The sequence below is a fragment of the Uloborus diversus genome, chromosome 3 (genome assembly GCF_026930045.1).
Source record: "Uloborus diversus isolate 005 chromosome 3, Udiv.v.3.1, whole genome shotgun sequence".
In the NCBI taxonomy this organism is placed as follows: Eukaryota; Metazoa; Arthropoda; class Arachnida; order Araneae; family Uloboridae; genus Uloborus; species Uloborus diversus.
The window spans coordinates 217,187,252-217,214,821 of NC_072733.1; the positions used below are offsets into that span (position 1 = coordinate 217,187,252).

General features: G+C 35.5%; 1 protein-coding gene across 1 annotated transcript in view; it reads left to right on the plus strand.

Annotated features, from left to right (window-relative positions):
- LOC129219433 (sodium/calcium exchanger 3-like) overlaps positions 1-22,383 on the plus strand; it is a 143,936-nt gene extending 121,553 nt beyond the window's left edge. Inside the window, 6 exon segments of the mRNA XM_054853830.1 lie at positions 6,107-6,241; positions 16,011-16,169; positions 21,930-22,018; positions 22,020-22,079; positions 22,081-22,188; positions 22,191-22,383. Of these exon segments, the coding sequence (XP_054709805.1) occupies positions 6,107-6,241; positions 16,011-16,169; positions 21,930-22,018; positions 22,020-22,079; positions 22,081-22,188; positions 22,191-22,310 (671 nt within the window). The 3' untranslated portion in view covers positions 22,311-22,383.
- Positions 22,384-27,570: the final 5,187 nt, after the last annotated feature.

Genomic DNA, 27,570 nt, shown 5'->3' on the forward strand with positions numbered 1-27,570 from the left:
CAGCCGAGGACTGCAGTTTCGTGCTTATTAGCACTCATTAGCTTGTTGAGTGCTAATAAGCACGAAACTGCAGTCCTCGGCTGGAAATGACTGAGCTGGCGGTGTATTTCATGTATTTCTGCTTTAACCCTGGCTAATGGGCGGTAATTTACTGAATATTCTTCTATGCATTTGAAAAATAATACTGGAAAATTATAACGCATACGAAAAATAATTTCTGACTTTTTAAAAATGTGTTTGTCTTGAAACATTTTCCCATTTATTCAAATGATTTGTGTAGATTAAATTATCCAACAAAGGCAACTACTGATGCGAAGACCGGAATAAACTAGAGTAACGTTTCGTTTGAAAACTTGGGATATCCGAGTTATACAAACATTCCAAGAATTGCCGTTAAGCTTAATATGTAAAACTCTATGTAATGTTGAGAAAATTTTATGTAATAAATATGTTAACACTATGCTTGACTCTGACTCGGCTCAAAAGTCAATGCAGGAAAACTATTGTGCGCGCAATATGGGGGTAGGGCTTCCTTTTGGTCAAAAGAATACGATTACGGATCCGGTGTAGCTTAAGAACTGTGTCGTCATTTCAAGAAAGTTTTGAGAAAACACAGGAGATTTATTTACAGCTATGTACATTAAGCGTAGTTACAACTGCTAAATGAATCATCAGCAATTAAGCAAATATCAATCAACACCGTAAACTCAACGGTTACACACGTATTTACTTCCAAATACGAAAACAACACAGCTCAAAAGGCTTCACAAAACAGAGCAATAAATGCTCTCCAGCGTACCGCTGCAACGATTCACAAGCAAAAACTAACTCGAGACTGACTTTTTATCATGCTGCACGGCTATTTATAGACATCGAAAAGAGCTCTCAAATATTCCAGAAAATCGTAGACGGTTCTACTTCGATCTTATTTCTTTCCATTCACAAATTTTATCATTCAGAAATGAGGGGTCCGTATACTTCAGCCGAATGTACGGGGGATGTATATTCATCACAATAAACTATTTACAGGTTACGTTACTTCAATAATTTTAGATGAAAGATAATTTAATAAACGCCGAATTTAGCTAGATTACGACAAATTAATCACAAAAATAATTACTATTTACAGAATTTGGAACAATACGAAGAATAGACGTGTAAAAGTAAAGACGAAACCAATGCTGAGTGTGCGCATTGAGTTATTGAGCAGAGTCATTTTTATAGGATGCCTCAAATAAAATGTGAATTTTAAAGTTAATTCCTCTACATGTGAAACCCTAGTGATCTCCCTGCTGAACCAATCGAAATAAAATTTTAGATATGATTATTTGAAGGCACGAGATTGGGATGATTTTAAGCAACGCAATGCTCACAGTTACTGTTACAGGGTGCGAATTTCGAAATGTTTGAATTGCAACATCCTTTTTCCTTGCGATAATAGGGAAGTTGCAACCTATTAAATGTTCATATTTTGACTATTGGATATTGTTAATTGACCCTCAAAACTAAAAAATTCACCATCGCTGAATTTTAAAACACCGTGATTGATTTTTAATGAATTTTTAAAAATCCACGGGTAAAAGTGCGCTCTTCTGAAACGTCACGAGCTTACGTCACAGGGCACTCATGGGCAGCCTTCCGCCGAAGATCCCTTGTTTTCGCTACGGACATTTTGAGCGCGCTGATATTTTTATTTTTTAGAAATTCGATAATCCTTTTGAACACACTATGGAGGCCGGATTCGTTAAAGCACAATCTAATAATCTTCCTCAAGTAACATCAATGATGGTATTTGAATAATTCCGAGAGGATGAGAGGTTTAATGTTCCAGAAACACGAGGAGTTTAAAAGCGAGTTTCGTCTTCGAAGCCAACTGCGCGTCCTTCGACTTCTCCCGCGGCGGAAGAGCGCATGACGTCACTTCCTGTGCCATTTGACGTCACAAGCGCTTGAACTTTAAAAATCAATTAAAAAAAAATACTTATCGTATCGCAAAAATGTTTTCACCTATGATGTTCATACATGTTACTCTATCATATAAAAATAAAATTGAAAAATCGAGAACTTCCCTATTGACTTGCGTATAGAAAACCACATATGGCTTTGAAAAGATTGACTTGTGACAAAACTGGAAAATTCAAACACATGACTGAACAGACATGCATTTCACAGTCCTTATGAAAAATCTTTTTACAAGTTGTGCTTTGCACAAAATGTTCTGTGATTGGTGCTGTCTAATAATGTAAATTCTGCAAAGTTTGTCAAAGCTTCTTCTCTCTCATGTTGGCCTTAACCCTTTAAAATGCTTTTCTTTGCAAACCCTTTACGTCGGTAGCTATAGTCCCACGCCAATCATTCCAACGCCATATTCGATATTTTTCAATACGCTGGAAAAAAAAACGTATTTTTTATTCTAAAATTTTGAAATTCGTTCACTGTAACCTTTACCATGAGAACTGCATTGTTTAAAACAATCCCAATCACAAGCGTGTACCTTCAATTAACCATAGCTAAAATTTTGGTTTGATTTCTTTTAAAAGATAAGCCAGTAATGCTTTGTATGTAGGGGAACTTAATTTTGGACCATCCTGTAGACTCATATAGACTGTGCTGGTGATTAAAAAAAAAAAAAAATAATATCATTTGGTTTAAATGTAATAAATGTAAGAGTTATTCTCTAGTGTTATTTTTCGATAGCCTATAATAGGAACATATACTAGCAGAATATTTAGTAGAAGTACTTAAATTTCATTGATCCAAACCTAAGTATACCTAATTTTATTCTTCGTTCAATATTATTTCATTCTTAATCTTAACATTCTTAATTTCTGAAACAAAAGGTATCTCTACTTTACTTTGCCCGAAGGAATATTTCAATACTTACCTAAGTATCCGAGTTGAAGAAACGCATTCTGAATTTAACAAATGTTGTAAAAAAAAATTATTTATCAGCCATAAAGATTAATTTACCGAAGATGCCAAAAAAGTTGAAAATCCTAACACAAAACAAAATGAAATCATCACACATAGCTCATAATGAATCATCTCCAAAGTTTAAACTAGTGATGTGCCGGATCGTTAAAAAAGTAGATCCGCGGATCCGGATCTGGATCCGGATCATTAGCGGCAAGATCCGCGGATACGGATACGGATCTCATCCCCCCCCCCCCAAATCAACTATCCAAGTGTAAAATTTGTTACGGAAGGTATTCCCGTCAGAATAATGGCAGTTTCTTCAAAAAATGTTAATTGCGGCAAAAATATAATCAAGACTATGATTTACTCTTTAAAGAAATCTCCGTTAAAACTGAGGGAGAGTTGGAAGGAATGGGCCAGCGCTGCATTAATGCTTAGATGGAATGTGAAAAATTATTTCTAGCTTACTCGATAGATGTAGGATACAGGAGCAAGAGTGTAAAGCTGCTACTGGACAGGCTAGAAATAGTTTTTCGGATATCCACGGATACGGATATCCGGAGCATCACTAGTTAAACTAACCCATTTCTAGTGCGCGCAGTACCTCTTTTTTCCAAGTATAAGTTTTCCATTACTTAGAAAACCTTAGGATTGCCATGTTGTGTGGTGAGTCAGGGGAGCGCTGTGTTCCTGGTAGAACGAGTGCACCTTTTGACCTTGATTCGGAGAAATGCTGAAGACGCTAAAGGCAACAGGTGCACATTAAATCTGTCGTGGTTGCAGAGTTTTCTAGGAATAAGAAATCTTCTGGGATTAGTGGCTTTTTTCTTGTGGCACCTTTGGGGTGGAGGTTCAGATTTGTTGTCGCAATAACGGATTCCAACGTCTCGAAGCAATGTCATTCCTCTTTCCACGTTATCTGTGAAAGCAGTAGAAAAATAAAGCTTAATGTATGTGATCATAGACTAATAATAAGAATAGACCGAGCTATGGCAATCCTTTTGCTGCTCATAAACCAAACCATGTGACTGGTGGATATCCTAGCAACAGCGGGCTTTGATCGTAGCAGACGATCAACGCCAACGCGAAATAAAATAAATAGAATTGATGGAACACGGAAGAATGATCTTTTATGGAGTCCGATTTGTAAATTTGTTACTCTAAGTTGTAAATATTTTGCTAATAGAGTGAGTTTTTCGTTTATATAGTATTGTGCATTTTCTTTATTCAAATTCAATAACTCTCTAAGCAATTAAAGATGCAAGCGCCCAAAAAGAATCGGCAAACGGTAAGATTTTTACCTACAATTTCAGTTTAAGATACCGATTAGTACATTTTTGCGTTAACGCAAAACGTTTACGCCAACGCTGACGTAGCAGTTCCGAAAGAAATAAAAGTTACTGAAAACTGATCAAAAACTAATTACTAATGTCAAAATAATGCATAACTAAAAGAAAAACAGTTCAATCTCTGCACCTGGGAAAAAAATTATAATGAAAACACGTTACGTCTTAAAATACATATCGAGTGCCAAACTATAGATAATGTTGCCATCTAGCAAACATGTTGCCAAAGTTTTCGCCAAGCCTCCCACCAGTCACATGATGTATCCATGGACCAATTTTTTCATCAGCTAGTCTGGGAAAGCTCGGTCTACTCTTATTATTAGTCTATGTATGTGACTGCAACAAGTCCATATTTTTATTGAAATCAAAATTTGCTCCTTTTTCCTGGTATTTTTACAGAGCCTTCATAAGTTAGTTACAATTACTTTTTTTCAAAAGTTTGCAGTCCAGAAAAACACCAATTTACAGAACAACTCACGCTGTAACAACACTACTTGAAATAATGTTTCGTTTCCAACTTCTCTCTGCTATATAATATTCCTAAAAGGCACCCTATATAGTCCCTCCCATAGCCACTACGGAGGGATGCCCATATTTGCACCTTGCCTGTTTTTACACCTTTTCCTCTATACATTTCTCTTTGACTCGAATACTTTTATTAGAAAATGTTAGTACTGCACAAGAAACAAATATATTCTACTTTAGCATTTATAATATTAAAACCATGTAGAATACTGTATATACGTTCTGCTGACAAATGACATACTTGTAGCAAGAGAAATAATTCTTCTTTTAGTCTATGATATTAAATCTACTTGAAATTCAAGTAAAAAAGAAAAAAAAAATCATTTCTAAGCTGTAAAAATCTAGCTAGCCAGTTCGAACCACGACTTAGGATTGCCATACGGTCATTTCGGGAACTTTTTTTTCAGGCTTTCATTAGCAAACTGAAAACTAGTTATTGTTAAAGTACAGTAGGCGCCGCTTAATGTGATCACGGTTAATGTTATCATTCGCTTAATGTTATCAGAATCACGAAGTCCCGGAACACAAGTATGTTAACACACGTTAAAAAAGTCGGATATTGTAATCAGCGTCCTCGTTTATTGTTATCACTCTTTCATAAACTTTCCATTTTTTCCCCGTTTTTGTTCCTCAATTAACAAAAATACATAGGCAAACCCTGACGAGACCAACTTTCTGTGTAGCATTTTATGGTTTTCAATAGCAGTTCAAAATATTTCTAGGAATGAAGCTATAGAAAGTTCGCCCCCAGTGACCACAGACTCTCCCTAAGAAAACTTTCTTTTGCACCTAAAAAAATTCAGTCGCTGGACACGTTGCAGGCATTGATGTAGGACCTCCATTGTTGCCATTACTTTGTAAACTATTAAAGAATTGGGTCGAGATTGAAAACAAAGCGAAGTTAAAATAAAATTTAAACAACAAGCAAAACCATGCTGGAAAAGGTCTAAAAGCTGAATGTGCTTTGAAAATGGTTTACAAATGTCAGGGAAAACTTTCATATTTTACTTCACCTATTACTATGTGATTAAAAATTGCATAATTTAGCTTTAACTTTTTATAGTTCAGATTTCTCCATTCTGTTAATTTAATAATTTATAATTTAAAACTGCGTTCAGTTGAATCATTGTGATTTTAATTTGAGGTTGCCAAAATAAATTCACCTTAATTGGGAAAAAAAATCACTATTTTGTGTCTCCTGGATTCTTTTCGGTTATTGTTATCAGTCGGTTATTGTTATCAAATTATATTTGTCTTAAGTGATCACATTTAGCGTCACCTACTGTAGTTAAATAGCTGAAGCTATGTGCATGTTTCAGGTGACGATGACGATGATGATGAAGAAGGTGAAGAAATGGAAGAAAAAGAACCCAAACTACCGACCTGTTCAGATTATGTGATGCATTTCCTTACACTGTTCTGGAAACTGCTCTTCGCTCTCATTCCACCAGCTGGTAAGTTTAACATATTACTACTTTAAAATTCTTTTAACCCCTTCCCTCTCGCTCCCGTGAATATGCCGGGCTAGGGTATGCAATATTAACGCGACGAAACGATTAAAATCAATTCATTTCTTTGGCCCGGAATACATTTTATTTCTCTTTTTATACACTAGATGGCAGCACCAGTCAATTTTAAACATAATTGCGGATTTTAAATGTAATTGCAGAGATGCAGGAAGGAATTTTGGTACTGCTTACCAGATTGTGACGTTAGCCTCTGTATCTCAAGTTTTGAAATTTACCACACAAGAAAAATTTACCTATCTTTACTTATATTACACAAAAGATTAATAAAATTCTTTTTCAATGTTTAAAAGACATATTTCTTAAATTTTCGCTGCTTGCTTGTTGACTTTTCATAAAATTTTAAATTTTTTAAAATTTCAATCTAAAAAATATTGAAAATGAAAAATTGAATGCACATGTTGTACATACACTTATTTTTATACAATTTTCTTAAATAAAAAAAATAGACACTTTTATGACCGTTTTCTTGAAATTATTTGATCGTTAAGGGGTTAATAAAAAAGCTAACTTTCAATTATCATTCACCGAAGGAAAGGAAATTCTCTCTGAGACTTTGTTAGAGAATTATTGCATAAAAGACATTATTAGAAGATACAGTTATTTAGGTTGTTGTACATGAAATTATGTAATGCTAATGTAAAAATCACTAATAGGGCTTTCCATTTTTATCCATTGAATCTACATTTCCTGACGAGATTTTAAGAAGAGCTCTGGCGTGGGAGGTCACCAACATTTATGGTCGATGAATCGGTCCTATTAAGCGCAAGCTCCAAATGCTCGCAAGAGGGAAGTTTTCGATTTTTCAATTTTATTTTTATATGATAGAGTAACATGTATGAACATCATAGGTGAAAAAAATTTTGCGATACGCTAAGTAGTTTTTTTTAAATTAATTTTTAAAGTTCAAGCGCTTGTGACGTCAAATGGCATAGGAAGTGACGTCATGCGCTCTTCCGATAGGGGAGAAGCCGAATCTCACGCATTCGACTTCGAAGACGAAACGTAAAAGGCTTATCTCCTCGCATTTAACTCCTCGCGTTTCTGGAACATTAAACCTCTCATCCTCTCGGAAATATTCGAATATCATCATTGATGTTACATGAGGAAGATTATTTAGATTGTGCTTTAACGAATCCGGCCTTCATAGTGTGTTCAAAAGGATTGTTGAATTTCTAAAAAATGAAAATATCAACGCGCTCAAAATGTCCCTAGCGAAAACAAGGGATCTTCGGCGGAAGGCTGCCCATTCGCGCCCTGTGACGTAGGCTCGTGACGTTTCAGAAGAACGCACTTTTGCGCGTGGATTTTTAAAAATTCATTAAAAATCAATCACGGTGTTTTAAAATTCGGCGATGGTGAATTTTTTAGTTTTGAGGGTCAATTAACAATATCCAATAGCCAAAATATGAACATTTAATAGGTTGCAACTTCCCTATTGAGTGTTGCTTCCTCATTTCATGAGGAAAAAGTCATTGGAAGATGAACAACAATGTATCAAAATAGCACAAAAAGGAGCCTTTATCTTTAATTTACTCAATTTTCTTTTCAACAAACTAAGTGATTTTAGCCGGAGAGGTATTTCGTTGCGCCTTGAAACATGCTTGTTAAAGATTGGAATCCTGAAAACGTGGTATGAAAAACAATTTTTCGAATTCGGATGCTAGTGCTCATCTTAGTCAAAATGTTTCAATAAAAGCTTGCGGATTTAACTTTTCTTTTAAATTCATGAAATAAATTTTGATAAGAGGCTGTAGTTATACTAAAAAGGAACAGTAACCATATAATTATATTTAGAATACCCTATTTTTGACAGCACAAATGAATTTAGCTTAAATACAGTCGGACCTCCATATATCGAAGTAGCAAATTTCCGGAAAAAAATTCGATATATAGAAATTTCGATATATAGAAACGATCTTATTTTATCGTACAAATCTCCCAAAACACTAAAATTAAAGCTAATTTTCGTGTATAAAACCCAATTTCTAATTTATACGAGCATCGGATTAAATGAAAGTTGAAAAATAAAAAATTAACAGAAATTACATTTTTGCGCCGTCATACATCTTCATTCTTCGGCAATTAACTTGATTCGCAACATTAAGGGGGTTTCGATTTGACAGAGTAATCGAGAGAAGAGTAAAAAATCAATCTACTTAACTTGAATGATTTTTACTGCAGCTAAAAAGACTAGGAATAATAATCAACAGACAAAAGAAATAATTTGAAACGGATTTTACAGTGTTACTGGTTACAACTTAGGTTTGAAATTAACTTGAGGGAATTTAAGAACTCCAGAACGGAACCACGACCCATCTACACAGCCTTCAACCCCAGATTCCTTATGAGCTTCATAGCAACCTTTAGTGAACATCAATTTCTCCCCTAATTTTCATTTTTCATGAGACAAACAGTCTGAAGTAGAAAAAAAAAAAAAATCTACGAATGTGTCGAAAAAAATTTCGATACATAGAGATTTTTTTCGATGTATAGAAACAATTTTTCTATGTAATGAACATAGAAATTTGCTGGGATTTCGATATGTAGAAAATTTTGATATGTGGAAGTTCGATATATGGAGGTTCAACTGTATCCCATTTGGCTGCATTAGAACGCTTAGAAACCAAAAGTATTCAATAACAGATCAGCCATTATTATTTTTAACATACTTGTTTAATACTCAATAGTTTCTGAAGCAATTAAAACAAACGTTTACATTAGGGTGTCCCCCCCCATAAAAACGAAATACGATTTTTTAGGTCACCCACCCTCTTTTACTTTTCCTTTTAGGTCAATCCAATTGTAAAAAAAGTTTTATATAATTTGAACAAAGGCAACCAGTGCCGACTTGCGTTTGAAAGTGTGAACCAGCCCTGTGTACTAGGCCGAATTGAAGAAAAACCTTTTTTGGAAGTTCGAACTTTCATGTTGATAAAACGTTGCCCCTACAACATGTACCCCAAAAATATTTATTCAAATTAAAAATATTTAGGTGTCCAGCAAAAGGCCTAAAAATTATAACTTTTCTTCAAACAATTTTTTTTTTTGATTTATCTTTTAAAAATTTACATATACATTTAATAAACATCAAGTTCAAAAATTATTAGCGAACACATATTCAAATGAACATTTGCAAATGAGTAATAAAAAAGAAATTATATTTAAAATGAAAAATTTAACTTAAACATGAAAAAATTCATATTTTGAGTACGATGTGGGAGATTTTATTTGTTGCAAGAGAGGAATATTTCCATTCAACTTGAATAACCGACTTTACTGTTTGTATTTTTCAGCTTGATAACTTATCTTATATTACAAATATATATATATGGAAAAAAAATAATTTTTTAAACGAAATTGCAAATTTTAAGCTTCCTGCTGGACACCTAAATATTTTTAAATTTGAATAAATATTTTTGTGGTACATGTAGGGCTATAGGGGCAACGTTTTATCGACATGAAATTTCGATCTTCGGAATGATTTTTTTTTTTTTTTTTGTTTCGATTTGGAGAAGTACACATTGCAGTTTCACACATTCAGGTGCAAATCGGCACAGGTCGCCGTTATTCAAATTACATGAAACTTTATTTACAATTGATTTGACCACAAAGAAAACCTATAAGGGCAACGTTTTATCGACATGAAATTTCGATCTTCGGGATGATTTTTCTTTTGTTTCGATTTGGAAAAGTACACATTGCAGTTTCACACATTCAGGTGCAAGTCGGCACAGGTCGCCGTTATTCAAATTACATGAAACTTTATTTACAATTGATTTGACCAAGAAGAAAACCTATATGTGCAACTTGAAAAATCGATATTCGTTTTTTTTTTGGTGGGGGGGGGGGACACTCTAATCTGCATATTTTAAACAGAATGACTAATATTACTGTACGTTAGATTTCAATAAAACCTAGCGAGAACGACTAGTTTCATTAAAATTTCCTACTTTTACCAAATAGGTGAACTGTATACCATCAACCTTGGTAATGGCCACTAAAAGGTAGCAAAATCAAAGTCCAACCCAAAGTCAAAATAATAGAATATCAGAACTGTTTGAATAAAACTTGTCCCTGAATCGATAAAAAAGAACGCATTCACACACACACACGCAAATTAAAAAGACTATAACTCGTTATTCATGAATGGGTAAATCAATTGAAACAACTTTTCGTGTATTATTTTAACAATTTATGGATCATTAACACATTGGAAAAATAGATAGATTTTTCATATGGGTCAACAAATTAGAATAATTTATTCATTCAATGTGAATTTTAAAAGGTAGCGAAAATATTTGCGTACCTGTTACCCTATAGTTTGTCACAAGTATGAAGCTTCTGGCCCGGATGGTTTTGCGCTCTTTTAAAGGTCGTTTATTGCTCAAAATGGGTCTTTTTTCGAGGTGATAAATAGGGAAAAAACAAAGTTACGTATTCAGTAAATTACCGCCCTACAAGGGCTAAAGCAGAAATACATGAAATACACCGCCAGCTCAGTCAGTTCCAGCCGAGGACTGCAGTTTCGTGCTTATTAGCACTCATCAGCCCGATATACCATGCCTTGCCTTCAATCCTCGAGTTGAACCGAACCATTGCTTCGGTCACTCGTCTGGTCTGCGCTAATTCCATATTAGCTACCAGTTTGTTTGGCACTCTTGGCTTCCTTAACAGGTTTTCCATCTCCAGCTCAGTCACTTTCCTATGCCGGGCTGATGAGTGCTAATAAGCACGAAACTGCAGTCCTCGGCTGGAACTGACTGAGCTGGCGGTGTATTTCATGTAAAGTTACATATTGTTTCATTTCTTAAAGTTCGAAAAAAAGCTGTCCAACTCAATTCAAATGAACGTTTTACAATCTATGGTATGCAAGATTTTAAAGGAACGTAGGAGGAAAAATCATCTAAATAGTAACCGAAGTGAAGGAAGTAGAAAAATTGTAACACCTGGCAGAGATGAACTCAAATTAAAGTAAATTGTCCAAAATACTCGTTGAAAATGCTTTTTACGTCCATAAGTGTTGGACAGAACGTATAGTTACTGTATCTTATCCACGCCAACTACACTAGGACGGTTGCATAAACTGCAGTTGAAATTGCGGATCCACGAAGTAAGACCAAACATAAACATGAAGCAGAAACGTGCACGGACTCTCCTGAAGCAAAGAGAAGCTCTAACAGGGGCAACAAGGTTGGAAAAGTATTATATTCAGTGATAAATCTTTTTTTGAAATATCTGAGAACAAAAAAAAGGTGTTTGGGTTTGACGTTTAAAAAGAAAAGCGTCTGAGAAATCTTGTGTAAGACGTTCTCTCCACTTTGACACATCCTTCTTGGCTTGTGGGTGCATGAGGGCTGCTGGAATTGAGAAATTATATAGTATATCTTAAAATAAAACAATGCGCGACTTCCGCTGTTTATCAATAACTAGCTGTACCCGACGCGCGTTGCTACGTCAACAAAAAAAATACATCATTATACTGATTTTCATGACAATCGGTTGAACGGGGCAGAAGTTGCTACTCTGCAGTGCCACCTGGTGGCGAGTGGCTTCAATGAGCATATTATGCACCTTCTCCGTGGAAAGATACATATATATATAGCAATTTTCATAATAATCGGTCTAGGTATCAAGTGAAGCCTCAAATTTTGTACTCACGCAGTTTGCAAGATCAATCCATCGCTAAAAATATCAAATAGAAAAAGTTTTAAATCCCCCCCGTTGCATGAAAAGCCATAAAACAATAAAGAAAGAATTTATTTGTTCAAACTCAAGAAAAATGGCTTCTTATCAATGAGATCTTTCACGCGAATTAATTTCTGCAGCCGATCATTTTATTCGTATTTATCCAATGGATTGTGACTTAAGTTGGAATAAAAAAGGAACTATCGATCGGATTTTTTTCGAACTGGTCTATAAACATTCCCAGTACCAAAAATAACAAACGGTGAAAGTTTCAGCCAAATCTGCCGGGTAGTTTTTGAGTTCATGGATGACATAAAGACAAACATTCATTTATATATATATAGATATTGCATGATACTTCAGCTGAGGCACAGTAGTTACACATTTTACCTTTCATCAAGATTCTACTTCGTGTCACATCTCTAAAACGACTCATAGTTTTTAAACAGAAAGAGGAATTTCGGTATTAAATTGGTCAAGCAACTCTACCAATCTCAATAGGATCAAGAATTTGTGGTACCGTCAAATCTAAAGAAAGTGGTTCAAGACCTGATGCCCGCCAATAAAGTTGAGCTCGATGCCGCATTTAAGAGGGTATGGAAACAGTGTCAGAAACGATTAATGTAAACAGGTGGTAGAATCCGTGTGAGAAAGGGTTTAAAGCATTGAATCCAGCAAAAAATGACGCATTCTAATATTGATATTGTTTTTTTTCTTGAAAGTGTTTTTCCCCCTTTAATTTGAATATTCTAATTTTTTGACTCAATGTAAATCTTCATCACCATAAAGTTTTGGATTATTCTGTTTGAGATTATTTTTAATTGAGTATATTTGAAATGAAATGCACACTTTAAGGTCTAAGAAAGGTGGCACGTTCATTTAAATACCAAATTTGCACTTATATTTGGTTAGAATAAACTTTTTTCCAAAAAGTGGGAAGTATTCTATTATTTTGAATTTGAGTAGTATAAGCATAGTAAAAACTATTGAATATTTTAAACTGTTTATTTTAAAAGGTTGGGATATCCATACAAAGGCTTTCTCAGAACTGTTTTTTAGACACTAGAAACGAAAATAATATAAAAATATTCGCAGTGATTATTAACTATGACAACAACAGCAACAATTAAATTTTTGATTATTGTTTGACAATCGACAAAACTTTTTCTGTTGAATTTTGCACCTATCGCGCAAAGATTTTATGTATAACTATTTATGTACCAATATTTACTATTTACTATTTTAATAATATGATTTGAAAATTGTAGCTTGTGGGAGTGACCGTCAGAAGCATAATGTTCCGAATATGGCCCAATTGTTCAAATCAGTAGTAAAATGCGAAAAAACATGACCGGCTAAGTATTTTTAATTTTTGGAAAGTAATAAGATTTTAAATTAAAAGAAAACAATGAATTATACGATTAAGTTATAAAGAAATAAATAAAACCGACATTTTTTTCGATTCAACGCAGTCATGGCTTCAAATGTTTTAGAATTAAAAAAAAAACGGTCGCAGACAATGTGTAATTTTAAAAAGTAAGATAGCATGGAAGAGCCCCCCGAAAATTACCTTACCGCTTACATATTTTTTTCTTAAGTTGGCCACTTTAGAAACGTTCATGTAGTCACCATTTTTTCTATCACAAAAACGAACCAGTTTCACGTAAAACAAATAAAGGACTACGAACTAAGTACCTTGCCTTCTGGTCACCATTTGCACCTTGTAAAATGATTAACCAGTTAAATTTTACGAACCAGTTTCACGTAAAACAAATAAAGGACTACGAACTAAGTACCTTGCCTTCTGGTCACCATTTGCAGCTTGTAAAATGATTAACCTGTTAAATCTGTTAAAGTGAATGTGGTTAAAAAGGAAAAAAAATAATCTTTCATGATTCACATTTCTTAACACAAAATTCTAAGAATTTAAGCACAAGTATGTATAAACTAAAATTTATTCTTACTCCGAAATTAAAAGTAATCTTCCTCAGAAGTAAAGAACGATTTAAGTAAACGATTCAAGTAATCTCTTTCATTTCCACTGCAGATAATGTTTTACAATACAGTACCGCCATTTTGTGATTTTTTTTTTTGTTTTTTTTTTTGAGCAATCACGATTGCTTATTGTTCTCACTTGACTGTTTTTGACGTTCCTTTGATTTTTCCCACCGCCACCCTCAGCACCATCACCATCGACGGGCTCCTCACGATGCTGCACATCTAGCGAAAGCCGTCTCCAGGTTGCATCCATGTCCTACACACACGCGCATACATACACAACTACACACGCACACATACACACACGCATACATACAGACATCCACACATACACACACACATACACACAACTACCCACACATTCATGCCTCACACAGATACAAACATATGTGCCTACACACATACACATAACCCATATACACAAACACATACCCCCACACACAAACACACACGCCTACATACACACACTCGTGATTGCGAAAAACATTATTTGAATTCAAGATGTCAAAATTCAAATTAATTTTTCTTTTTTTTTTCCAATTTTGGTTGACCTTAGGAACACTGACCACCTTCGGTTCACCTACCGTATATCGAAAATAGGTGTACAATATTTCTGACGAAACTTTTAGGGATTGAGTTACAGTCAACCCTCGTTTATCGCGGTTAATTCGTTCCAGGCTTTATCGCGATAACTGAATTTCCGCGAAGTAGGATTCTGTATTTATAAACCGAATATTTTCCTAACTAGAGCGCATAAACTTACTTAGGACAATTTAAATAGGTTTTCAACATAGTTTGAGCCCTCTAGACATGAAACAGCACCCTAAGCCACCGTTACATTTGCATTACTTAATATATTACACAAAATATGAGAAAATGAGATATATTAGACGTAATAGATATCATATAGTTATATTATTGGGAAATAAAACTACATACACACATGCATTTCTTACACACTGCTATTAATCTATGAAAATAGCTTAACTTGTTCGATGAAGATTTAATTGTCAGTTAGTGACCGTATGTGCCCCCGTTCTTCTACATTTGTCCTCATTAAAGGTATTGCGAATACAACTTAAGAAACTAGTACACTGTTGAACACCATTTACAGATGTATTTATCCTCTAGTGGTTTATACTTTCCAGTTATAGTGTTTAACGGTTAAAATGAAATAGTGATTCGCTACACTTTCTTAGACGATTTTATACCTCCACTCCCTCAACCAGTACAACTACAGCCCCTCAGAAGAGCTTACCGTACTTGAAAGACATACTTTGTTATCCTTTTGTAGGAAAAAGTTTATACGAGTGCATAAAAAAGGCTAATGACTATATTTGGAAAAAAAAACGAAAAAACCGCGATGTAGTGAAGCCGCGAAAGTCGAAGCGTGAAGTAGCGAGGGACGACTGTACAAGTAAAGAATAAATGCAAAACATCTTCCACACGCTTTGCAGATGACCAAAAATGGAAATGAGAGCCTGGCAAGATGCAGACGATGAAATCACGCGTCGTTTTCATGTTCTTGCCAAGTCCTTAAATTTGGCGACTTTTCTTTCGATTTCGGCAGACTTTAGGACCCTATATCTCGAAAACGAGGGGACGAGGGCATATAGTTTTTGGGTCAAAAAAAGTCTCAATATACTCTTTCGAATAATAACATTTTAAACGTTACACTCCCTCAACCAGTACAACTACAGCCCCTCAAAAGAGCTTACCTTACTTGAAAGACATACTTTGTTATTCTTTTGTAGGAAAAAGTTTATACGAGTGCATAAAAAAGGCTAATTACTATATTTGAAAAAAAAAAAAAAACGAAAAAACCGCGATGTAGTGAAGCCGCGAAAGTCGAAGCACGAAGTAGCGAGGGACGACTGTATATCCATATATTTTTTTTTTTTGGGGGGGGGGAGTAGGAGTGAGCGTTGTAATCATTTCAATGTGTTTGAGTTTCAATATAAAATGAATTGATATTTCTAACTAATTCATATGATTATTTTTTTTCTTTTAGATATGATGGACGGATGGTTGTGTTTCATTGTTTCGATATTAGGCATTGGAATGTTAACGGCCGTCATCGGGGATTTGGCTTCTCATTTTGGCTGTACAGTTGGTCTGCGCGACACTGTGACTGCTGTTGCTTTAGTAGCGTTAGGAACAAGTATTCCAGGTATTATAAATGTTTTCTTTTCATACTGTACATGAAATACATAACTGCACTGTATTTCACAGACAGGCGAGTTTAACAAGCTCCATCCTAATGTCCACTCTAACGTTATATACGAGGGCTGTTTTTTTTTTTTTTTTTTTCAACTTCTGATCGTGCCGCTAGACGGCACGGCGAGCGGCATCGGCCAGCAATGCGCGACAGTCGACTGCGCACCTCTCCCACTACAACCTCACTCGTTTTCGGGGGGTCCGACGCCCGGGGTTGCCAACTTAGGGGTTTTCCCCCTAAATTTAGGGGGAAAATTTTAGATTGGGATTTTTTTAGGGGGATAAAATTTTTAGGGGCAAATTTAGGGGTTTTAGTTTTAGGGTTTTATCAGGTGAAAATGTTTTTGTTTTACCTCTGGAAATGAAATTTTTCGACTGTTTCATTTATTTTTTAACTTACATACATTTTTTGAGCCTTTACAGCCCATGTTTTTTATCAGAAATGACATAAAAATACTTATTTTACTCACTCAGCAGCGAAAAATAGCAATGGTCACGTGACCTTTTAATCCCATGTGTGACGTCACAGTCAAAGGATCACGCGACTTTCTGACGTCATTTAGGGGTTTTTAGAGGTTTTATGAGTTGAGTTTAGGGGGAAACGTTTTTAGGAGTTGGCAACACTGACGACGCCATTACCAGTTTATCTAGCGACCCGTAAACATGGTTATCATGATAGAATCTTCCGCCAAATGTGAGTTGCGAAGTGTCATTCGCTTCTTGCAGGCTGAAGGGTTATCCGCAACAGAAATTCACGGTAGACGAGTATACGGTGAAAGCTTTTGACAGTGCAGTGCGTGATTGGTGTAGGAAATTTAAAGATGGACGAGGTGACATTCATGATGAAAGGGGCCAAGGACGAAAGTCGGTCGCAAACGAAGACCTCGTTGATCGAATTGACCAAACTAAGAAGCAATCGGAGGATTACGATTACGGACCTATCCGATCAGTTTCCTGAGATTTCAAGGTCAGCCCTATACACTATCGTAACTGACAAGTTAGGCTACAAAAAACGCCGTGAAAACCCATCTCAAATCACTGGCGGCAAACTTCTATGAAGAAGGTATTAAGAAGCTTGTACCCAGGTATGAAAAATAACTCTATTTAAATGGCGATTATGTTGAAAAGTAACTAATAATGTACCCAACTTTTGATAATAAATTTATTTAATTACTCCCACTAGTTTTATTTTTATACCCCATCGGAAGTTGATAAAAAAAACAGCCCTCGTACAATTTTTATTTAAGTTACAGTGACTTTGCTTGATTTCTCAGTCGGAAGAAAAGAAGAAATCATTCACAATCAACTAAACTACTAGATAGCCAGTAAAATATCCAATTAAGTTTCTGTCATTTAGTTGTATGTACAATTCACATATTAAGACACAAATCCTCCTCTTCCTATACAAAAGCCATTTTAAATTTCCTCATTCTCTTGTGACTTCGCAAGACAAATTCGCCTATGCAGGACCCGACTATGATTTTTGAGGGATTTACTTTGATCTCTCCCCATATCGCTTATCTTTGTGCACTACTTGGATACTTATGCGAATAAGTTTTTCTTAAAGCAAATTACGAACATCGGCGATTTGCTCTCTTTTAACAAAAACTAATTCATGCAACCAGGTCAAATTTGGCAATGTGTTATACGAGGGCAAAAATATTTAGACTGACATCGTGAAATAAAATTTACTCTATTTAGACGTATACGACGCATACACTTATCCCAACGGGAAACAGTCCATAAACTGTTTTTTTTTGAGCAATAACGATTGCTTATTGTTCTCACTTGACTGTTTTTGGCGTCCCATCATTTTATTTTCCCACCGCCACCCTCTGCAGCATCACCGTCGAGACCGGCTCCTCACGATGCTGCTCCTATAGCGAAAGCCGTCTACAGGTTGCATCCATGTCCTACACACACGCGCATACATACACAACTACACACACAAACACATACACACATATACCAACACACACATACACCTACACACATACACAAACACATACACACACGCATACATACAGACACCTACACATACACACACCTACACACAAGTACCCACATATTCATGTCTGCACACAGACACAAACACATATGCCTACACACACATACACGTACCCCACCCCCCCACATACATTCATACACACAACTACCCACACACTTATGCCAGCACACAGACACAAACACACATGCCTACACACACTGTGCCTACACACACATGCCTACACACACCCTTACACACAAATACACGTACCACCCACACACAAACACACACATCTACATACACACACTCGTGATTGCGAAAAACATAATTTGAATTCAAGATGTCAAAATTGAAATTAATTTTTCTTTTTTTTTCTTTTTTTTTTTTGCGATGTCCTTCAATTCTTTTGTCGCATTTTCCCCAAGTCTGGAGAACCTTCTCAAAGTTTCTTCTTTTCAAAGGCCTTTTGAGTTTTCAGAACAAAAAAAAAAGTCACAAGGAGGAAGAAGTCATAGGTCAGGTGAACAGTGATCAAGGTTTTCACCAAAACTCACAAAATATGAGGGCTGAATGAGCTATAGCACGTTGCCTGTTCAATTTTTTCTGTCAAATCTCGTAACGTTATCCAACTGATATCCATCCCATACTGATTTTGTCGAAGTCCAGGATGCTCACCGTCCTCAATTGATTCTCTCTGACGACCATTTTGAAATGGGCTATACCACGTAAAGCCCTGGTTTCCTAGAAGCGAAATCACCGAGCTTTGACGTCGCTGCTCGGCGTGACGCGGAAATCAAAGTCAAGTGATTCCGGCGTGCCACTCACAACGCCGATTTTGCTCGGGCGCGCATGCGCAGAAGAATCAAGTTTTCCTCTCGGCGAGGAACGACGCCGACGCTAAGCGTGTTCGCTTCTAGGAAACCAATGCTTAAGACATGTCGCACGCTTCACAGCAACGTTCCAGTGAGCCGTCTTGAGCATATCAACAGTTTCATAGGCAGATTTGCCGCCTTTAAAGCAAAATTTCACAGCAGTTCTTTGCTCGTTCAAATGACTCATTTTAAAATAGGCCAAATTCAAAATGGAAAAACACTTTTCAAACAACCGCGTAGTTAATCAACAAACTGCTTTGAAATCAGGTAATCTGTATGAGTGGCGCGACACTAAGTGGATTCAACTGGGACTAACTGGGCATGTGCCTTTTTAACAGTTTAATCTGGAATTTCGATTTTGAATGAACAGGACTTTGAATTTTTTGATCAGGCCTCGTTTATTACAATATATATATTACCACATTCTAATAAAATAAGGAAGAATTTAAGTAGTAGTGATTTATGCGATAAATATACATTAAATATTCAGCAAATTACCGCCCATTAGCCAGGGCTAAAGCAGAAATCCGTGAAATACACCGCCAGCTCAGTCATTTCCAGCCGAGGACTGCAGTTTCGTGCTTATTAGCACTCATCAGCCCGGCATAGGAAAGTGACTGAGCTGGAGATGAAAAACCTCTTAAGGAAGCCAAGAGGGCCAAACAAACTGGTAGCTAATATAGAATTAGCAGACCAGACGAGTGACCGAAGCAATGGTTCGGTTCAACTCGAAGATTGAACGCGAGGCATGGTATATTCAGCAAATTACCGCCCATTAGCCAGGGCTAAAGCAGAAATACGGATCAGATGCCGGGGACTGATGAGTGCTAATGCTAAGCACGAAACTGCAGTCCTCGACTGGAAATGACTGAGCTGGCGGTGTATTTCACATACATTAAATAGTTTAAGATATCGTTAAATTTTGTCTGGTTGCAATAAAACGGCAACGTCTGACCACATTTGCTGTGGAATTGGCAAGCGATCAGTTTAAAAGGGTTCTATCTGAATGAGGGGTAAAATTCTTAATTTCGAAGTTAAACACACATCTGTCATTGCAAACCGGCATGCATGCCTGAAAAGAGTCCGTTTCCACCATAGACTAATAATAAGAGTAGACCGAGCTTTCCCAGACTTGCTGATAAAAAAATTGGTTCATGGATACGTCATGTGACTAGTGGGAGGCTTGGCGAAAACTTTGGCAGAATGGTTGCTAGATGGCAACATTATCTATAGTTTGGCACTCGACATGTATTTTAAGACGTAAACGTGTTTTCATTATAATTTTTTTCCCAGGTGCAGAGATTTAACTGTCTTTTTTTTTAGTTATGCATTATTTTGACATTAGTAATTAGTTTTTGATCACAGTTTTCAGCAACTTTTATTTCATTCGGAACTGATACGTCAGCGTTGGCGTGAACGTAATGGCGTAAACGTTTTGCGTTAACGCAAAAATGTACTCATCGGTATCTTAAATTGAAATTGTAGGTACAAATCTTACCGTTTGCCGATTCTTTTTGGGCGCTTGCATTATGATAATTTGAAGAATGGAAACAAAACTAAGAAAGAAGAAAGGAAATTTGAATTTTCGGCATCTTGAATTCAAATTATGCTTTTCGTAATCACGTCGCGTGTAGTGTGTGTTTGTAGGCGTGTGTGTGTTGTGTGTAGACGTGCTTGTGTAGACGTTTTTGTGTGTATGTGCGTAGACATGTGTTTCTGTAGACGTTTGTGTGTGTGTGTGTGTAGGCATGCGGGGGAAAAATAAAATCAAAGGTCGCCAAAAACGGTCAAATGAGAACAATAAGCAATTCGTGATTGCTCAATAAGTAGAAATCAAAAGAGCATTGTGTATTTGGAAGCGTAGATTATTTGCCTACGTGAAAATATGAGTTCTTAAAGTGTGGTGAAATTTTAGGAAAAGTCGCCAAATTTAGCGAGTTTCGGAAGAGATGGAAGAGAGCCTTTTCCACGCTTAACAGATGATGTTCTGCCCACTTGAATCAATTTCTTGGGCCAGTGTTGAAATTTGGAGTTTTTCTTAGAATTTTCGCCCTGACTTTAAGTCCTATCTCGATACTGAGGTTAAATCAACTCTAAAGCCGACGGATTGAAGAAGATTCTGCATATTAAACACTTATATTCAGTAAAATTACCCGCCCATACAGCCAGGACTAAAGCAGAAATACTTGAAATACACCGCCAGCTCAGTCATTTCCAGCCGAGGACTGCAGTTTCGTGCTTATTAGCACTCATCAGCAAATGATGGCGGATGGGCTGATGGGCGGTAATTTACTGAATATACCATGCCTTGCCATCAATTTTCGAGTTAAACCGAACCCATTGCTTCGGTCACTCGGCTGGTCTATGCTAATTCTACATTAGCTACCAGTTTGTTTTGGCCCTCTTGGCTTCCATAAGAGGTTTTCCATCTCCAGCTCAGTCACTTTCCTATGCAGGGCTGATGAGTGGTAATAAGCACGAAGCTGCAGTCCTCGGCTGGAAATGACTGAGCTGGCGGTGTATTTCATGTATTTCTGCCTTAGCCCTGGCTATAAGGCGGTAACTTACTGAATATACCATGCCTTTTGCCTTCAAAATTCGAGCTGAACCGAACCATTGTTTGTCACTCGGTCTGGTCAGTGCTAATTCTGTATTAGCTACCAGTTTGTTTGGCACTCTGGGCTTCCTTAAGAGGTTTTCCACCTCAGCTCAGTCACTCCTATTGCCAGGCTGATGAGTGGTAATAAGCACGAAACTGCAGTCCTCGGTTGGAATTGACTGAGCTGGCGGTGTATTTCATGGATTGAAGAAGATTTTGCATATTAAACACTTAGTTTTTTCATTTATCTGACAGACACATTTGCAAGCAAAGTGGCGGCCATTCAAGACAAGTACGCAGATTCATCGATTGGCAACGTGACGGGCAGCAACGCCGTGAACGTGTTTTCTGGGAATTGGTGTCGCGTGGTCCATCACGGCCATCGTCCACTACGCCAGAGGAAGCCAGTGTTCGAGTGGAGCCAGGAAGTCTCGCCTTTTCCGTCACCATGTTCTGTGCTTTCGCTTTCGTGTCGGCCGCTGTCCTCAATGTTGAGACGCAGCAAGAAAGTGGAGAGGCGAGTTGGGAGGCCCCATGAAATATAAGCTACCGACCACCATCCTCTTCGTTTCGCTTTGGCTCATATACGTCCTCATGTCCAGCATGGAAGCTTACGGGTATATCGAGGGCTTCTAAAAGATTCGACTCCAACTCGGGAAGCCTAGCGAGTGGCATATCGGGATGATATTCACTTCCTTTTTTAAGAGAATTGGCAGAAACGGGGTCAAAATCCGCGTTCATTTGGAAAGTGTCATTTCTCAGGAATGCTTCGAGGTAAACATAGTTTCTTATTTTCTTTGGCTGCCACTTCTGTCCTGTGCCAACCCTTCACAGAGATGAGACGATGTTCAGCACAAATAGCGGTCGGCTGAAGATCACTGTATTAAAAAGTCATTATTCTTACGAATGTATAATTGATTTTGTTTCATTTTTTGACTACTCTTAGTTCCATCATCTCAAGAAGTATTTTGTGCAGTTACATTTGTCGATCATGATAGGGATTCTCATATTCTGAGCACTGACTTGTGAGTCGTATGTCTGTCTCGCCGTGTTCCTTTTTTCCGATTTAGCAAAGGAAACTAAGTTCAATAAGAGACTCACCGAGCTAGAAAGTATTTAAGCTGTGGAACTAAATCTCATGTGATACACGATTAGCGTAGTAAAAGAAAAGAACTCTCCAGCAATTGAAATAACAATCTATTGTAGTACTTCTCATTTGTTCATTTACCCTGTATCGACTTTTCTTTCGGCGGGGTTTCTTTATGGGGAAAAAAAATCTTAAATGTTTCTGGACCGCCCATTTCCTTAATCTCACGGAATAATTAAACTGTCTACCCATAAACAATTTAGTTCGAAATCTATTTCAAGATTCATTTTCAACATCGTTGTTGCTGTAGAACAGCTACCGACAGTTAGAAGTACTTCACTGTACAAACCATATTATACTAGTTACTGTCAACAAAGTTAATGTGAAGTGATCACAAATATATCATGTATCTCTTTCTACGTAAATATGTAATAATAGTGTTGCTTTCAGCTTCAATCAATGTTTATCAATATGCATTTTATGTCACCTTAATTTTTTTTTTCAAATCTGTATATGTAGTAACTCACGTTTAATTTTGTTCCCCGTACTCAGTAAAGAATACTTTCGCAGTTAAAATGTGTGTTATTAATTTAGTTCTTTTTTTAATTTAGAAATCCTTGAGTATTAGTAGAATTAAATAATGTTTTCGATTAAAATATTTTTATTATAATAAATGCAAAGAATCAATGCCATTAGACTGCCATTCTACATTTTTTCCTTGACAAGAGATAAATTATACATGTATATATATATATATATATATATATATATATATATATATATATATATATATATATATATATATATATATATATATGTATTATATATATATATGTATTATATATATATATATATATATATATATATATATATATATATATATATATATATATATGTATTATATATATATATGTATTATATATATATATATATATATATATATATATATATATATATATATATATATATATATAATGAGGTAATTATAACTTTATACAATATCAAAATTTTTCCAAGGAATTTTCTCAAAACAGTTCTTTGCATAATTTTTGATATCAAAAAGATTAGTATATTTCACCTGATAATAATTTATATACAGCGAAGACGCTACTAGAGTGTCCCATCGACTATATCCCCGTTCTGATACTAATAAATATAGCAAGAAAAAGTTTTTTAGACTTTTGCTTAAATATTTTATACGAAAAAGTTTTACCAGACATGTTTATCCCGCTTTGTCTTTTAAGCAGTAAAATGTTTTGAAATGAAAGAAACTTTATTAAGTGTTGAGTAAGAAACATAAAATTTTTCTATATTTAATTGGATCTGCTTTTCGATCGATTTTTTGGAATGTGATTTGATCCATCCTCGGTAGCATCGAAAAAAAAGTATTTTTTTAATGAAAAATTGTCGAATCAGATATCTATTGCGTACTGAATTTAAATTTCTTATAAAACTATTTTTGTTATTAAGTATCGAAGTCTATTTTTCGGTACTGATTCGGTAGCTGTTTTTATTATTCTAGATCAGAAAAGCCTAAAAATCTTCTTTGCATTGTCACTGCACTTGTTATTAGCGCACAAAACAAAAGTCTGATATAGATGACACGTGCACAATTTCCCATTCTTTTTCTCTTCTATTAGGCGCATTTCGGAATAGAAAAATGACATATCGTTTGACTATTTCCCCATATCAGTCCTAGCCTTGCAGTCAATGGCGCCAACTTTCTTACAGATTGACAGATTGGTAATAACAAAAACGATCAAGGCGGTCATTCCAAGCTCGTCAGCTTGCGAGATCGAGATTTTCGCTCACGTCATCGGTTATGACGTAGAAAACGTCGCAAAGTAGCATTTTTAATCTACTCGAACTTAGCTTGCGGCTAGGTTCGAGTAGATTAGAATACTACTTTGCGACATTTCTACGTCACAACCGATCACGTGAGCGAGAATCTCGATCTCGCAAGCTGACGAGCTTGGAACGACCGCCCAGATCATGAAAATAATTCCTTCTTTAATCCTATCTGAATCTCTTCATTATTTGCCAAAGTGTGATCTCGTAATTCCTCTACCATTAAGTGTTTTAGTGTCTTTTTTTGATCCAGGTTGCTATTATATCTTCCAACCATGACATCATCGTGTACATGTCAAACAGAAAATGTTTGTCATTGCTTTTCTTGTTTCATGTTTCTAACAAAGCCATTTATGTTTATTGATTTAATATTATTTACAAAATTTTTGCATTGCATTCGTCTGATACAGAAGTAAGATTTGTGTAACAAGGAATGTTAAAAGCTGGGACATAACTTTTGGGATCTAATATATTTAACTTAGTCCTCATTGTTGTATTGCGCATCAGAAGCATACCAATGTAAAAACACCTGTGGTAAATTTCTTTGTTATTGTAGTCATACTTTCTATCATGATGTATGTTGAATTTTGTCTATTTAGTAAAAAGGTTTGTTACAACACCGTTTTCTGCGAGTTTCATTCACTCAAATCTATAGACATTGAGAACAGCTGAAACTCGATTTTCAGTTAAACGCATTTCAGCTCATGTTTCCTCATGACTATTTAATACTTAACATTTTCTGCCGAATCGCAAATATTCTTCCGAAAATTTGTATGCGTTAGCTTCTTTACGTTTTAAAACCTTTCTAAAAAACAGAAAGAGTAGGTTAATGTCACACTAACATCAGAATAATCTAGTGTAGAAAAATGTTATTTCCGCTATATGATAACGGTTTTAGACAGGGAGTCGTAAGTAGCGCGCTAAAAAGTAGTGAAACTACTGTAGTCGCTACATTTCAGTGCCCGCCGCTTATTAAAAATCACATTCGTTCTGAGGACATTTGATTTTATAAAGCGACTGATTTTATAAACCGGCACTCATGCACTGAAAAAAAAAAGTTTTTAATTATAAATACTCTAAAAAAGAAATAAATTACGATTAGTTGTATTTTATTTTTAGTCTAGTTGTATTGTATTATTTTAGCTCAGTTGCAAAATACAGTTGACATTTTAACTTACATAAGGTACATTTTTTAAAATTTCACAAGGGTCTTAAAATATTGACTTATTGTTGTTTGAATAAGAGAATTTGAAAGTAAAGATTGAGAAATCCCTAATTCAATTGCAGCATCACACTAACTACATTTAGGAAGCTTGTCATACTTATTCAAAATTTCGAATTAATCTTTCACACTCAAGTCGTCACGACTTGCTAGCTAACAATTTTAACTCAATTGTAAAAATGAACTGTCAACCCCTGTAGATAGCTGAAGGAGCACGAACTGATTGACTCAGTGGTCAGTGAGCAGGGCTGCATGTCAAAACAGTTCTGCAAAGTTAGAAACAGGCCAGCCACCATCTAAATATATGTGGCTCTGAAACAATTCTCTTGAGACTGCTTCATTCTTCTTTTTTTTCCATTCAACTCCCCCAAGAAAAAAAAAACGTACAACCTCGCCTTATTTTTTCGTTTTTGTTTATGTGGAATTTGTTATTTTATTAGTGCTGCAATGTTTTAAATTCTTGACAGAAAAGATAAAATTCTGGTTCTATGCAGAGAAGAATTAACATATGCTCTCCAAAAGTTTGATTTTATAAAACGGCAAGGATGATTTTATTAAAGGATAAACCTAACATGTTTTGATATAGAAAGGATTCTGTTCTTCCAGATTTGATTCTATAAAGCGGCTGATTTTATAATCCAGTGATTTTATTAGCGGCGGGCACTGTATTTCATAGTATGTAGTGAAGAGCGCTACGTTTTGTAAAAAGTAGTGTAATAAATAGTGCAATACAATCAAGTAATTGCTAGCGATTTCAGGGTAACTACTCTGAACGTTAGTTTAGTAAACAAAAAGGTTCAAACGCTATTAAATCTAGTCGTTATGAACAATAGCTAGTTTATCATTTTTTAAGGGGGGGGGGGGAAATTAATTACCATGTCTTCAAATGCGAATGTACGCTCACGATAGTAACATAAACAATATGTCTGCTATTTCAACAGAGAGGACTGTATTTTGCTTTTGTAACACGGTGATGTATATTACTTGGAGAAAATTAGAGCTTTAAATAATTAGAATATCAAAAACAATTTTAGCACTTCTTTAATTTAGTATTAATTCTCAAGAAAGGATTAAAAATTTGAAGTTAGTAAGTAAGAAAAAATAGTAAAATACGGCGAGTGGCTTCAAAAAACATAAAAAAGTAATTCATAATTGATACAATAAATGAACTGAGTTTAACACATTAAAGTATTAAATATCATACGTTTAAAAAAGTTACTTTATTGTTCTAAGCCATTTTTAAGAATTTTTTCATTCAATATTTTTTTTTGGAAAATGAGCGCTAATTGAATGCTCCAGCCAAATCCATATCTTAAAAGTAGTTAAGTAGGGACTACATTTCGAAAGTAGTTTGTAATCGCTATATTAAAAAATGCAGTTGTAGTTAACTACGTATATAATACAGTAGTTATAGTTAACTTTAAAGAAATGACGTTTTCCCAAGCACTTGGTTCAAGGTCATACTGGTAAAAGATTAAAAATAAGCACAGCGACATTAAACACGAGAAAAAGAAATTTAAAAGGGCACGATACTGATAAGGTTGAAAATTTTCAAGATATTGCAAGTGAATGTAATAGAACAACGCATGCGCTGCATAGAACAAGTTTTTTTACAAGTTTTTTTTTTTTCTGCACATTAACAAATCTAACCTTCTAAGGCTCAATATCGCATTGAAATACGCATACACATTTAAATGTAAATAAAAAATTACGTGCAGAAACATCCGCAAGAATTGTGA